This window comes from Phalangium opilio, unplaced genomic scaffold (genome assembly GCF_054372755.1).
Source record: "Phalangium opilio isolate 3A_F unplaced genomic scaffold, DU_Popi_V2 ptg000054l_1, whole genome shotgun sequence".
Lineage (NCBI taxonomy): Eukaryota > Metazoa > Arthropoda > Arachnida > Opiliones > Phalangiidae > Phalangium > Phalangium opilio.
In genome coordinates, this window is record NW_028324173.1 from 3874394 (window position 1) to 3889301 (window position 14908).

At 41.9% G+C, this 14908-nt stretch overlaps 1 protein-coding gene, 5 non-coding genes and 9 pseudogenes across 6 annotated transcripts; 14 read left to right on the forward strand and 1 right to left on the reverse strand.

Moving 5' to 3' along the window:
• The first annotated feature begins 43 nt into the window (after positions 1 to 43).
• LOC149670803 (5S ribosomal RNA) lies at positions 44 to 162 on the forward strand. Its single transcript, XR_016367233.1, has one exon. It is a non-coding gene; the product is annotated as a 5S ribosomal RNA (ribosomal RNA).
• Positions 163 to 982: 820 nt separating this feature from the next.
• Positions 983 to 1101, forward strand: LOC149670804 (5S ribosomal RNA; annotated as a pseudogene).
• A 137-nt stretch (positions 1102 to 1238) lies between these two features.
• Positions 1239 to 1357, forward strand: LOC149670805 (5S ribosomal RNA; annotated as a pseudogene).
• Positions 1358 to 1481: 124 nt separating this feature from the next.
• LOC149670806 (5S ribosomal RNA) lies at positions 1482 to 1600 on the forward strand (annotated as a pseudogene).
• A 360-nt stretch (positions 1601 to 1960) lies between these two features.
• On the forward strand, positions 1961 to 2079 carry LOC149670807 (5S ribosomal RNA; annotated as a pseudogene).
• A 135-nt stretch (positions 2080 to 2214) lies between these two features.
• Positions 2215 to 2333, forward strand: LOC149670808 (5S ribosomal RNA; annotated as a pseudogene).
• A 376-nt stretch (positions 2334 to 2709) lies between these two features.
• LOC149670809 (5S ribosomal RNA) lies at positions 2710 to 2828 on the forward strand. The gene has a single exon (XR_016367769.1). It is a non-coding gene; the product is annotated as a 5S ribosomal RNA (ribosomal RNA).
• Positions 2829 to 3186: 358 nt separating this feature from the next.
• Positions 3187 to 3305, forward strand: LOC149670810 (5S ribosomal RNA; annotated as a pseudogene).
• Positions 3306 to 3885: 580 nt separating this feature from the next.
• Positions 3886 to 4004, forward strand: LOC149670811 (5S ribosomal RNA). The gene has a single exon (XR_016367234.1). It is a non-coding gene; the product is annotated as a 5S ribosomal RNA (ribosomal RNA).
• Positions 4005 to 4823: 819 nt separating this feature from the next.
• On the forward strand, positions 4824 to 4942 carry LOC149670812 (5S ribosomal RNA). The gene has a single exon (XR_016367235.1). It is a non-coding gene; the product is annotated as a 5S ribosomal RNA (ribosomal RNA).
• Positions 4943 to 5523: 581 nt separating this feature from the next.
• LOC149670813 (5S ribosomal RNA) lies at positions 5524 to 5642 on the forward strand. The gene has a single exon (XR_016367236.1). It is a non-coding gene; the product is annotated as a 5S ribosomal RNA (ribosomal RNA).
• Positions 5643 to 6462: 820 nt separating this feature from the next.
• On the forward strand, positions 6463 to 6581 carry LOC149670814 (5S ribosomal RNA; annotated as a pseudogene).
• Positions 6582 to 6941: 360 nt separating this feature from the next.
• LOC149670815 (5S ribosomal RNA) lies at positions 6942 to 7060 on the forward strand (annotated as a pseudogene).
• A 598-nt stretch (positions 7061 to 7658) lies between these two features.
• LOC149670816 (5S ribosomal RNA) lies at positions 7659 to 7777 on the forward strand (annotated as a pseudogene).
• Positions 7778 to 9068: 1291 nt separating this feature from the next.
• Positions 9069 to 14243, reverse strand: LOC149670817 (uncharacterized). The gene has a single exon (XM_089840467.1). The coding sequence runs from the start codon at positions 14241 to 14243 to the stop codon at positions 9069 to 9071; it is 5175 nt and encodes a 1724-aa protein (XP_089696593.1).
• Between the last annotated feature and the right edge of the window lie 665 nt (positions 14244 to 14908).

The following is a 14908-nucleotide window of genomic DNA, read 5'->3' on the forward strand; positions in this document are numbered from 1 at the left end:
AAGATGAAGGTTAATTAAGTTCAAATTATTAACTAGCACTCTCGGCAACGGCCATATCACGCTGAATACACCGGTTCTCGTCCGATCACCGAAGTTAAGCAGCGTCGAGCGCAGTCAGTACTTGGGAGGGCGACCACTTAGGAACACTGCGTGCCGTTAGCCTTTTCACTTTTTTTTCCTCTTTTAAATTCCAATAGATATGAAAAAAGCAAACATATTTTCTTTTTGTTATTGTTTTAAAAAGATGAAGGTTAATTTGTCTCGCTTAATTTAAATTCGAATTATTATCTAGCACTCTCGGCAACGGCCATATCACGCTGAGAACACCGGTTCTCGTCCGATCGCCGACGTTAGCAGCGTCGAGCGCAGTCAGTACTTGGGAATACTGCGTGCCGTTGGCTTTTTCACTTTTGTTTCCTCTTTAAAATTCCACCCGATATGAAAAAAGCAAACATATCTTCTTTTTGTTATTGTTTTATAAAGATGAAGGTTAATTTGTCTCACTTAATTTAAATTCGAATTTTTAACTAGCACTCTCGGCAACGGCCATATCACGCTGAGAACACCGGTTCTCGTCCGATCGCCGACGTTAGCAGCGTCGAGCGCAGTCAGTACTTGGGAATACTGCGTGCCGTTGGTTTTTCACTTTTGTTTCCTCTTTTAAATTCCAACCGAATTGAAAAAAGCACACATATCTTCTTTTTGTTATTGTTTTATAAAGATGAAAGTTAATTTAATTTAAATTATTAACTAGCACTATCGGCAACGGCCATAACACGCTGAATACACCGGTTCTCGTACGATAACCAAAGTTAAGCAGCGTCGAGCGCAGTCACTACTTGGGAACACTGCATGCCGATGGCTTTTTCACTTTTGTTTCCTCTTAAATTCCACCAGATATGAAAAAACAAACATATCTTCTTATTGTTATTTTTTATAAAGATGAAGGTAAATTAAGTTCAAATTATTAACTAGCACTCTCGGCAACGGCCATATCACGCTGAATGCACCGGTTCTCGTCCGATAACTGAAGTTAAGCAGCGTCGAGCGCAGTCACTACTTGGGAGGGAGACCACTTAGGAACACTGCGTGCCGTTGGCTTTTTCACTTTTTTTTCCTCTTTTAAATTTTAATAGATATGAAAAAATCAAACATGTTTTCATTTTGTTATTGTTTTAAAATGATGAAGGTTAATTTGTCTCACTTAATTTAAATTCGAATTATTAACTAGCACTCTCGGCAACGACCATATCACGCTGAATACAGCGGTTCTCGTCCGATCACCGAAGTTAAGCAGCGTCGAGCGCAGTCAGTCTTTGGGATGGAGACAACTTAGGAACACTGCGTGCCGTTGGCTTTTTCACTTTTTTTTTCCTCTTTTAAATTTTAATAGATATGAAAAAAGCAAACATATCTTCTTTTTTGTTATTGTTTTATAAAGATGAAAGTTAAATAAATTCAAATTATTAACTAGCACTCTTGGCATCGGCCATATCACGCTGAATACACCGGTTCTCGTCCGATAACCGAAGTTAAGCAGCTTCGAGCGCAGTTAGTACTTGGGAGGGAGACCACTTCGGAACACTGCGTGCCGTTGGTTTTTTCACTTTTTTTCCTCTTATAAATTTTAATAGATATGAAAAAAGCAAACATGTTTTTTTTGTTATTGTTTTAAAATGATGAAGGTTAATTTGTCTCACTTAATTTAAATTCGAATTATTAACAAGCACTCTCGGCAACGGCCATATCACGCTGAAAACACCGGTTTTCGTCCGATCACCGAAGTTAAGCAGAGTCGAGCGCATACAGTACTTGGGAATACTGCGTGCCGTTGGATTTTTCACTTTTGTTTCCTCTTTCAAATTCCACAAGATATGAATAAAGCAAACATGTCTTCTTTTTTGTTATTGTTTTATAAAGATGAAAGTTAATTAAATTCAAATTATTAACTAGCACTCTCGGCAAGTGCCAAATCACGCTGAATACACCGGTTCTCGTCCGATAACCGAAGTTAAGCAGCGTCGAGCGCAGTCAGTACTTGGGAGGGCGACCACTTAGGAACACTGCGTGCCGTTGGGTTTTTCACTTTTTTTCCTCTTTTAAATTCCAATAGATATGAAAAAAGCAAACATGTTTTTTTTTGTTATTGTTTTAAAATTATGAAGGTTAATTTGTCTCACTTAATTTAAATTCGAATTATTAACAAGCACTCTCGGCAACGGCCATATCACGCTGAATACACCGGTTCTCGTCCGATAACCGAAGTTAAGCAGCGTCGTGCGCAGTCAGTATTTGGCAGGGCGACCACTTAGGAACACTGCGTGCCGTTAGCTTTTTCACTTTTTTTTCCTCTTTTAAATTCCAATAGATATGAAAAAAGCAAACATATTTTCTTTTTCTTATTGTTTTAAAAAGATGAAGGTTAATTTGTCTCACTTAATTTAAATTCGAATTATTATCTAGCACTCTCGGCAATGGCCATATCACGCTGAGAACACCGGTTCTCGTCCGATCGCCGACGTTAGCAGCGTCTAGCGCAGTCAGTACTTGGGAATACTGCGTGCCGTTGGCTTTTTCACTTTTGTTTCCTCTTTTAAATTCCACCCGATATGAAAAAAGCAAACATATCTTCTTTTTGTTATTGTTTTATAAAGATGAAGGTTAATTTGTTTCACTTAATTTAAATTCGAATTTTTAACTAGCACTCTCGGCAACGGCCATATCACGCTGAATACACCGGTTCTCGTCCGATCACCGAAGTTAAGCAGCGTCGAGCGCAGTCAGTACTTGGGAGGGCGACCACTTAGGAACACTGCGTGCCGTTGGGTTTTTCACTTTTTTTCCTCTTTTAAATTCCAATAGATATGAAAAAAGCAAACATGTTTTTTTTTGTTATTGTTTTAAAATTATGAAGGTTAATTTGTCTCACTTAATTTAAATTCGAATTATTAACTAGCACTCTCGGCAACGGCCATATCACGCTGAGAACACCGGTTCTCGTCCGATCGCCGACGTTAGTAGCGTCGAGCGCAGTCAGTACTTGGGAATACTGCGTGCCGTTGGTTTTTCACTTTTGTTTCCTCTTTTAAATTCCACCCGATTTGAAAAAAGCACACATATCTTCTTTTTGTTATTGTTTTATAAAGATGAAAGTTAATTAAATTAAAATTATTAACTAGCACTCTCGGCAACGGCCATATCACGCTGAATACACCGGTTCTCGTCCGATAACTGAAGTTAAGCAGCGTCGAGCGCAGTCACTACTTGGGAGGGAGACCACTTAGGAACACTGCGTGCCGTTGGCTTTTTCACTTTTTTTTCCTCTTTTAAATTTTAATAGATATGAAAAAGCAAACATGTTTTCATTTTGTTATTGTTTTAAAATGATGAAGGTTAATTTGTCTCACTTAATTTAAATTCGAATTATTAAGTAGCACTCTCGGCAACGGCCATATCACGCTGAATACACCGGTTTTCGTCCGATCACCGAAGTTAAGCAGCGTCGAGCGCATACAGTACTTGGGAATACTGCGTTCCGTTGGTTTTTCACTTTTGTTTCCTCTTTTAAATTCCACCCGATATGAAAGAAGCAAACATATCTTCTTTTTGTTATTGTTTTATAAAGATGAAAGTTAATTAAATTCAAATTATTAACTAGCATTCTCGACAACGGCCATATCACGCTGAAAACACCAGTTCTCGTCCGATAACCGAAGTTAAGCAGCGTCGAGCGCAGTCAGTACTTGGGAACACTGCATGCCGATGGCTTTTTCACTTTTGTTTCCTCTTAAATTCCACCAGATATGAAAAAAAAACATATCTTCTTATTGTTATTTTTTATAAAGATGAAGGTTAATTAAGTTCAAATTATTAACTAGCACTCTCGGCAACGGCCATATCACGCTGAATACACCGGTTCTCGTCCGATCACCGAAGTTAAGCAGCGTCGAGCGCAGTCAGTACTTGGGAGGGCGACCACTTAGGAACACTGCGTGCCGTTAGCCTTTTCACTTTTTTTTCCTCTTTTAAATTCCAATAGATATGAAAAAAGCAAACATATTTTCTTTTTGTTATTGTTTTAAAAAGATGAAGGTTAATTTGTCTCGCTTAATTTAAATTCGAATTATTATCTAGCACTCTCGGCAACGGCCATATCACGCTGAGAACACCGGTTCTCGTCCGATCGCCGACGTTAGCAGCGTCGAGCGCAGTCAGTACTTGGGAATACTGCGTGCCGTTGGCTTTTTCACTTTTGTTTCCTCTTTAAAATTCCACCCGATATGAAAAAAGCAAACATATCTTCTTTTTGTTATTGTTTTATAAAGATGAAGGTTAATTTGTCTCACTTAATTTAAATTCGAATTTTTAACTAGCACTCTCGGCAACGGCCATATCACGCTGAGAACACCGGTTCTCGTCCGATCGCCGACGTTAGCAGCGTCGAGCGCAGTCAGTACTTGGGAATACTGCGTGCCGTTGGTTTTTCACTTTTGTTTCCTCTTTTAAATTCCAACCGAATTGAAAAAAGCACACATATCTTCTTTTTGTTATTGTTTTATAAAGATGAAAGTTAATTAAATTCAAATTATTAACTAGCATTCTCGACAACGGCCATATCACGCTGAAAACACCAGTTCTCGTCCGATAACCGAAGTTAAGCAGCGTCGAGCGCAGTCAGTACTTGGGAACACTGCATGCCGATGGCTTTTTCACTTTTGTTTCCTCTTAAATTCCACCAGATATGAAAAAAAAACATATCTTCTTATTGTTATTTTTTATAAAGATGAAGGTTAATTAAGTTCAAATTATTAACTAGCACTCTCGGCAACGGCCATATCACGCTGAATACACCGGTTCTCGTCCGATCACCGAAGTTAAGCAGCGTCGAGCGCAGTCAGTACTTGGGAGGGCGACCACTTAGGAACACTGCGTGCCGTTAGCCTTTTCACTTTTTTTTCCTCTTTTAAATTCCAATAGATATGAAAAAAGCAAACATATTTTCTTTTTGTTATTGTTTTAAAAAGATGAAGGTTAATTTGTCTCGCTTAATTTAAATTCGAATTATTATCTAGCACTCTCGGCAACGGCCATATCACGCTGAGAACACCGGTTCTCGTCCGATCGCCGACGTTAGCAGCGTCGAGCGCAGTCAGTACTTGGGAATACTGCGTGCCGTTGGCTTTTTCACTTTTGTTTCCTCTTTAAAATTCCACCCGATATGAAAAAAGCAAACATATCTTCTTTTTGTTATTGTTTTATAAAGATGAAAGTTAATTAAATTCAAATTATTAACTAGCATTCTCGACAACGGCCATATCACGCTGAAAACACCAGTTCTCGTCCGATAACCGAAGTTAAGCAGCGTCGAGCGCAGTCAGTACTTGGGAACACTGCATGCCGATGGCTTTTTCACTTTTGTTTCCTCTTAAATTCCACCAGATATGAAAAAAAAACATATCTTCTTATTGTTATTTTTTATAAAGATGAAGGTTAATTAAGTTCAAATTATTAACTAGCACTCTCGGCAACGGCCATATCACGCTGAATACACCGGTTCTCGTCCGATCACCGAAGTTAAGCAGCGTCGAGCGCAGTCAGTACTTGGGAGGGCGACCACTTAGGAACACTGCGTGCCGTTAGCCTTTTCACTTTTTTTTCCTCTTTTAAATTCCAATAGATATGAAAAAAGCAAACATATTTTCTTTTTGTTATTGTTTTAAAAAGATGAAGGTTAATTTGTCTCGCTTAATTTAAATTCGAATTATTATCTAGCACTCTCGGCAACGGCCATATCACGCTGAGAACACCGGTTCTCGTCCGATCGCCGACGTTAGCAGCGTCGAGCGCAGTCAGTACTTGGGAATACTGCGTGCCGTTGGCTTTTTCACTTTTGTTTCCTCTTTAAAATTCCACCCGATATGAAAAAAGCAAACATATCTTCTTTTTGTTATTGTTTTATAAAGATGAAGGTTAATTTGTCTCACTTAATTTAAATTCGAATTTTTAACTAGCACTCTCGGCAACGGCCATATCACGCTGAGAACACCGGTTCTCGTCCGATCGCCGACGTTAGCAGCGTCGAGCGCAGTCAGTACTTGGGAATACTGCGTGCCGTTGGTTTTTCACTTTTGTTTCCTCTTTTAAATTCCAACCGAATTGAAAAAAGCACACATATCTTCTTTTTGTTATTGTTTTATAAAGATGAAAGTTAATTTAATTTAAATTATTAACTAGCACTATCGGCAACGGCCATAACACGCTGAATACACCGGTTCTCGTACGATAACCGAAGTTAAGCAGCGTCGAGCGCAGTCACTACTTGGGAACACTGCATGCCGATGGCTTTTTCACTTTTGTTTCCTCTTAAATTCCACCAGATATGAAAAAACAAACATATCTTCTTATTGTTATTTTTTATAAAGATGAAGGTAAATTAAGTTCAAATTATTAACTAGCACTCTCGGCAACGGCCATATCACGCTGAATACACCGGTTCTCGTCCGATCACCGAAGTTAAGCAGCGTCGAGCGCAGTCAGTACTTGGGAGGGCGACCACTTAGGAACACTAAGTGCCGTTAGCTTTTTCACTTTTTTTTTCCTCTTTTAAATTCCAATAGATATAAAAAAGCAAACATATTTTCTTTTTGTTATTGTTTTAAAAAGATGAAGGTTAATTTGTCTCACTTAATTTAAATTCGAATTATTATCTAGCACTCTCGGCAACGGCCATATCACGCTGAGAACACCGGTTCTCGTCCGATCGCCGACGTTAGCAGCGTCGAGCGCAGTCAGTACTTGGGAATACTGCGTGCCGTTGGTTTTTCACTTTTGTTTCCTCTTTTAAATTCCACCCGATTTGAAAAAAGCACACATATCTTCTTTTTGTTATTGTTTTATAAAGATGAAAGTTAATTAAATTAAAATTATTAACTAGCACTCTCGGCAACGGCCATATCACGCTGAATACACCGGTTCTCGTCCGATAACTGAAGTTAAGCAGCGTCGAGCGCAGTCACTACTTGGGAGGGAGACCACTTAGGAACACTGCGTGCCGTTGGTTTTTTCACTTTTTTTTCCTCTTTTAAATTTTAATAGATATGAAAAAGCAAACATGTTTTCATTTTGTTATTGTTTTAAAATGATGAAGGTTAATTTGTCTCACTTAATTTAAATTCGAATTATTAACTAGCACTCTCGGCAACGGCCATATCACGCTGAATACACCGGTTTTCGTCCGATCACCGAAGTTAAGCAGCGTCGAGCGCATACAGTACTTTGGAATACTGCGTTCCGTTGGTTTTTCACTTTTGTTTCCTCTTTTAAATTCCACCCGATATGAAAGAAGCAAACATATCTTCTTTTTGTTATTGTTTTATAAAGATGAAGGTTAATTTGTCTCACTTAATTTAAATTCGAATTTTTAACTAGCACTCTCGGCAACGGCCATATCACGCTGAGAACACCGGTTCTCGTCCGATCGCCGACGTTAGCAGCGTCGAGCGCAGTCAGTACTTGGGAGTACTGCGTGCCGTTGGTTTTTCACTTTTGTTTCCTCTTTTAAATTCGACCCGATTTGAAAAAAGCACACATATCTTCTTTTTGTTATTGTTTTATAAAGATGAAAGTTAATTAAATTCAAATTATTAACTAGCACTCTCGGCAACGGCCATATCACGCTGAATACACCGGTTCTCGTCCGATAACTGAAGTTAAGCAGCGTCGAGCGCAGTCACCACTTGGGAGGGATACCACTTAGGAACACTGCGTGCCGTTGGCTTTTTCACTTTTTTTTCCTCTTTTAAATTTTAATAGATATGAAAAAGCAAACATGTTTTCATTTTGTTATTGTTTTAAAATGATGAAGGTTAATTTGTCTCACTTAATTTAAATTCAAATTATTAACTAGCACTCTCGGCAACGGCCATATCACGCTGAATACACCGGTTCTCGTCCGATAACCGAAGTTAAGCAGCGTCGAGCGCAGTCAGTACTTGGGAACACTGCATGCCGATGGCTTTTTCACTTTTGTTACCTCTCCGAGTGACGTATGTCACGGAGAGGTTCTAATTTCGACGTGTCTGTGTGTGTGTGTGTGTGTTTGTGTGTGTGTCTGTCTGTTGTTATTGACTTACACCCCAGGGGACCGTGTTCGCAGTTTCCGAATTGAAGCAAATGTGTTCGCTATTTCCGGACCGTATTCACAGTTCCCGGAAATTTCAAAACTTGAATCTATCCACAAATCAACTGGCCACTATTACTTCATCTGACTAGTCAATTGTCTATTCTACATGAATACCAATCTGTACTTATTGGATTCAAACACCACCATTTTGTGGTCTTTGTCCATTCCACATAGACACTAGTCTGTACTTACTGGCTTCTATCTCCATCATTTTCTGGTCTTTGTTTTGGTCCATCCCACATGGACACCATTTTGTACACCTGGCATCTAACACCACCATCTTCTGGTCTTTGTTTTTGTCCATCCCACATGGACACCAGTCTGTACACCTGGCTTCTAACACCACCATCTTCTGGTCTTTGTTTTTGTCCATCCCACATGGACACCAGTCTGTACACCTGGCTTCTAACACCACCATCTTCTGGCCTTTGTTTTTGTCCATCCCACATGGACACCAGTCTGTACACCTGGCTTCTACTCCTTAAGGTTAAGACATACGCGGCGATCGGCCAGTGTTCGTGAACTAGTCGAATAGGCCTACCGGACAACTTGCGCGGACGACTTGACACGGTAAAAGGTTATAATTAGCCTGGACGCGGTTGTGGTGTCTGACGACAAGAAAGCGAACTTGGTTAACTAAACATAAACAATTTATTTAACTAATGGTAAAAACTAAGCGAAGTGCCCGGACGGCGACTACAAAACCAAATCCAATTTTGATATTAAGTTATCTAATTATATAGTACGAACAAAAAATTAATTCTAAAAATGTACACTAACAAACAAACGATAAAAAATAGGTTTACAAAATTGGTATCTTTTTTATGTAATATCATTTTTTCCGATCGGAACATTCTCCCGGCCTTGATACGTTAGTAGCAAACTTTCAGGGCTCATCTTCATGGTCGAACGGTAGAAGGCATAGCTTGACGATGGGTCGTTTGATTTCACCTTTGGTGGTCCGTAAGGTAACGACCCGAGTATAGCCGTCTTGTCCCGGAAAAATTTCGATCACTCTGGCCAAAGGCCAATTTCCGGGTGAGGTAACGTCTGATTTGACCAAGACCATGTCCCCAACTTCGATATTGCGTTGCGGTTTCATCCATTTGGGTCGTTGTTGAAGTCTAGTTACGTACTCCCGAAGCCAGCGTTTATGGACATCCTGCTTTAGCTTCTGGAGTAGCTGCCATCGGTTAAGTCGGTTCATAGGTAGGTGAGATAAGTCAGGATCCGGTATTGCTTGAAGAGATTCTCCAATTAGGAAGTGACCTGGAGTGAGAACATTAAGATCGGTGGGATCCGATGAAAGCGGAGTTAACGGTCTTGAATTTAGGCAACCCTCTATCTGTGTGACTACGGTTGAGAACTCTTCGTAGGTCAGTCTGGTGTTACCAATGACTCGATGTAGGTGGTATTTTACCGACTTGACGCCGGCCTCCCATAGTCCGCCAAAATGTGGGGCTCCGGCAGGGTTAAAATGCCATGTTATGCCCTGTGCGGAAAGATGATCTGCGACAGCTGCATTGTGTGGATTTGACTGAATCAGTTTCATAAATTCCTTTAGTTCCTTGGCGGCCCCAACGAAGGTCGTTCCACAGTCGCTATATATATCGCTAGGCTTCCCACGTCTTGAAGTGAATCGGCGCAATGCTGCCAGAAAGGCTTCGGTGGTTTGTGATGAGACAATTTCAAGATGTAGTGCCTTCGTCACGAAGCATACAAAAAGGGATAAGTAAGCCTTGTAGGATGTCTTGCTTCTCGGAGTGATTGGACGAAGATAAAAGGGTCCTGCGTAGTCAACGCCAGTTCTCGCAAATGCTCGGCAGTATTGAACTCGAGCCCTTGGTAGATCACCCATCATCTGGTTAGCGGTGGCGGCACGATATCTGGTGCAGACTGCACATTTCCGAATTTGGTGTCTTACTGCATCTCTTCCTCGAATGATCCAATACTTTAATGATAGGATGCTCTGAACCATCTGAGTACCAGCATGCAGATTTTGGGTATGGGCCTCTTGAATGACCATCTCCGTAAATTTGTGATGTCTCGGTAGCAGAATTGGACGCTTTGTGGCTGTATCGAGATCTGCGTGTTTAAGTCTTCCTCCTACACGGAGGACCCCGATGGAATCCAAGACAGGATGTAGACATAGTAGTTTGCTTCGCTTCGGCAACGGATTACTCTGGCGTAAGGACTCTATCTCTTCCGGAAACATGTAGGCTTGGACTATCTTTACTAATGTGAGCAACGCGTTCTCTAATTCCATGCTTGTCAAGGGACCAGAAAGTATTACGGCTTTGAAGTTGGGGTCTTGTCTCTTCCGGTAACTGTTCAGGCCATTATGTTTGAAACGAAGTATCCATGCTGTTATGCGTCGTAGTCGCAGAAGCGTAGAGAACCGTGTAAAGATGTCGTTATCAACAATTATTCTTGTGGTCATAATGACGATTTTTTCTTCTTCTTCGATGGCTGTGGCATTCGTCTTGGAATCCGAAATGGATGGAGTTGGCCACGGCTCCCGACTGGATAGCCATAGAGGTCCCTTCCACCAGAGTTTATGGTTTAGTAGCTCGGGCACTGATACTCCTCTGGAGGCTGCATCAGCTGGATTCTCAAGTCCGGGAACATGATGCCAGTGTGATACCGGAATTATCTCTTGAATTCTTGAAACCCGGTTTGCGACAAACGTCTTCCATCGACGTGGACAAGAGGACAGCCAACATAATACGATGGTCGAATCTGTCCAAGCTTTAACTTGATTGAAGTTCAGATTTAAGGACTCTTGAACTGTTTCCATGAGATCCGCAAGGAGCAATGCACCACAGAGCTCCATCCTCGGGATTGATATCGCTTTATTTGCCGGAGCCACTCTTGTCTTTGCTGTGAGTAATGAAATGTGGACATTTCCAGCTTGATCGACCGATCTCAGATATACCACTCCAGCGTATGCTTTCTCGGATGCATCCGAAAATCCGTGAAGTTCGAGAACGGATATCTCAGGTAAAGAATGCATCCATCGGTCTATTCGAAGATCTTGAATGTTTATAATGGAATTCTTGAAATCCGCCCATAATGTTTGAACTCCTACGGAAGTTTCGGCATCCCAATCGATTTTCTCCTTCCATACATCCTGCATCAAGATTTTCGTGCGAATAATGATGGGGGCAAGCCAACCCATGGGATCGAAGATCTTCGATATTTCGGAAAGTAGAGTCCTCTTCGTAAGAGGTAACTGACAGGGCGCAGGTTGTACTTTGAACAGGAACTGATCTTTCCTCGTATCCCAGTAAAGTCCGAGTGTCTTGACAAGAGCATCGTCATCCATCGCTAGTATGTTCTTGGAATCTTGTAACTCAGGCGGTACTTCTGTTAAACAATCAGGGTCGTTTGAGGCAAATTTACTGAGTCGGAAACCGGCACCATCGCACAGTGAGCGAATCTGGTATATAGCGATCTTGGTTTGTGTTGCGGTTTGTCCTCCGCTCATTACATCGTCCATGTAAAAATCCCTTTTGATAATCGCAGCTCCCAACGGATGTTCATGTAACCCCGTGTCGCCCAGCTCCTGCAATACTCGAGTTGCCAAGAAGGGTGCCGAGGCTGTTCCATAGGTTACAGTGTTCAATTGGAATTCTTGAACAGGAGCCTTGGGTGTCGACCGCCACAGTATGCATTGCAGATTTCGTTGTTCTGGGACTACTAGTATCTGGCGGTACATTTTCATGATGTCAGCGACAAAGGCAATACGATGTATTCTGAACCGCATGACAATGGCATATAGCGAATCTTGGACCACTGGACCCACGAGTTGCGCGTCGTTGAAGGAGAATCCAGAGGTGGTCTTAGAAGATGCATCGAAGACCACTCGGAATTTACAGGTTTGGTTCCAATCTTTCATTACATAGTGATGAGGAATATAGACTCTTGCAGACTTCTTTTGGTTCTCTGGCAAGATCTTCGACATATGTCCCAACTCTTCGTACTGTTCCATGAATCCTTCGTATAAGGCTTTCAACTCCGGGCGTGCGTCGATCTTCCTTTCAATTTGGTAGAATCTTCTCAGGGCTATCTCGCGCGAAGATCCAAGAGGAATCGTTGGCTCTTTCATTGGTATGCGTACCACGAATCTTCCGGCTGGATCTCGGTAATGGAACTTTAGAAAATCCTCCTCGCAAGCTTTTTCTTCCGGCGTCATGACTTGTGTCTTTGGCACTTGTTCAATCGCCCAAAATTGATTCAGGGTTTCTTCGAGTGTGAGAGTATGATGAAGGTGTACTCTAGGTTGGTCAATGCTCGTCGGCCCGGAAACCAGCCATCCTAGCTTGGAATTGATCGCATCCGGAGAAAAGGCATCCTTGGTTCGTTTCCCATTTAAAAGGAGTTTGAAAAATACGTCAGCACCCAACAGTACATCAATGTCGCCAGGGATGTTAAACTCGGGATCCGCCAGTCGCAGCTTCCTGAGATGAGGCCAATTGCTTGTATCATATTTTCGTAAAGGTAGCTGACATGTGATTTTCTTCAATACATAAGCGTTGACACAAAACCTTTCTGACGTTGTGTCCTCGAAGAATGGTTTGAAATGAACCTGAGTAAGTCCTCTAGCTCGACCGAGTTGCGTCGCACCTAGGCCTACTACTTCCGTCTGGACTTTCTTTCGTGCGAGGCCCAGTCTCGCCATGCACGCTTCGGAGATGCACGATACAGTCGATCCGCCATCCAATAGAGCTCGAACTTGAAGGGCTGTCTCTTGCGCAGTTTTTACTTTGATTACAGCGGTAGCTAGTATGGAATCATCCCTTGCACAGGCGGCGTCCTGGACATGAAAATTCTGCGCCTGGCTTGGTTGTTGTCTATCGGACTCTTTTGTATTGGATGGTTGACTACTTGACTCTTTGTCTGGTTTCTCAACTTCCACGTGAAGAGGGGAGTGATGCTTTTTATCGCAGGTCTTGCAGTATTTTTCCAGTGGACATTCTTTCACTCTATGTCCCGTCCGAAGGCAGTTGAAACAAAGGTTCGATTGCTGTACTAATGATCGTCTTTCGTGGACCTTCATAGCGGACAGTCTTGGGCATCGGAAATTGAAATGATTGGCGGAACAGAACGAACATTTACCATCTGAGGACGATGCTCCAGTTCTGGTGTGCAAGGTCACTGGGTTCCTTGTGACGTGAGGATTGCGACCGGATGATGATGCCGCCAAAGAGCGCGCTCTTTGTTCAATAAATTCCAGCAGATCGCTTGATTTTGGTATCTCTGTGTTCTTGAGACTAAGTTCCCATTGCTCCTTAGAGGACGGATCTAACTTCTGGGTTAGAAGGAACACCAGAACGGCATCCCATTTATTCGCTATCGGAAGAGTGTCGAGAGCTCTGGTACATTCCATCGCCGCATCCACGATCGATCGTAAGGCATTTGAGTTGCTGGTTGGTATCATGGGCAGCGAGCAGAATCGTCTCATAATGGCAAAGTAGAGTTCTCTGTTGTTTTCGAACCTCTTGGTGACCGTATCCCAAGCAATGGTGTAATTGGCATCAGAAATGGTGAGTGATTTGATTAGATTTACGGCGTTTCCGGTTAAACTTGACTTGAGATAGGTAAATTTCTGGGCATCTGATAATTCTTGATTGTTGTGGATGGCAGTGAGGTACATGTCCCGGAATGATATCCAATTATGTATTTCTCCCGCGAACGTTGGGAGGTTGATTTTAGGTAATTTGATCTCCGAATGTGACCCTACAGACAACTGACGTGTCGAGATTGGAACCATAGTGGCTAGCATAGATTTAAGTGCGCATTTCGAATTCGTATACAACGTGAATAAGTCATCCCATTTCCGTTCATGCAGGCCAGCATTTTCAGCGTCCAACGAGACCACCTTGACATGCGCATCATCGATGACTTGCCACGACTTGTCCACTTCTTCCAGAAAAAATTCCAATTGCTGTTGATTAAGAGGAGTCTTGGCATGTGTTTGAACTCTGTTGCTGATGTTCTTCAGACCCAATTCGCCTTTATTCCGTTCCGCAGTGGCTTTCTCCAGAGCGGTTACTGGCATTGTGAACGTCCGCGGTGGTGATCAACCCAACGACCAGCTTTCCACGTAATTAAGCCGACTCTGACGATCCGGCTCGACGGACCATAAATGTTCGTGAACTAGTCGAATAGGCCTACCGGACAACTTGCGCGGACGACTTGACACGGTAAAAGGTTATAATTAGCCTGGACGCGGTTGTGGTGTCTGACGACAAGAAAGCGAACTTGGTTAACTAAACATAAACAATTTATTTAACTAATGGTAAAAACTAAGCGAAGTGCCCGGACGGCGACTACAAAACCAAATCCAATTTTGATATTAAGTTATCTAATTATATAGTACGAACAAAAAATTAATTCTAAAAATGTACACTAACAAACAAACGATAAAAAATAGGTTTACAAAATTGGTATCTTTTTTATGTAATATCATTTTTTCCGATCGGAACAGCCAGGGTTACGAGAAACGTCCGTCCTCCCAATGGTGGGGCTTCCACCAAAGGTTCACGCAATTGCGCTGTTCTTATCCATAGCTGCGATTCGACACCCTTATATACTACCTATTTGATGAAGGCGAAGCAACCGGCGTATGCTTCATTTCAAACGCCAATATTAGTCAAGTCTCTCAAGAATGTTTAATTGTTCTTTTTCAAAACGATGTAACGCTCAATAAGGCGAACAACTATC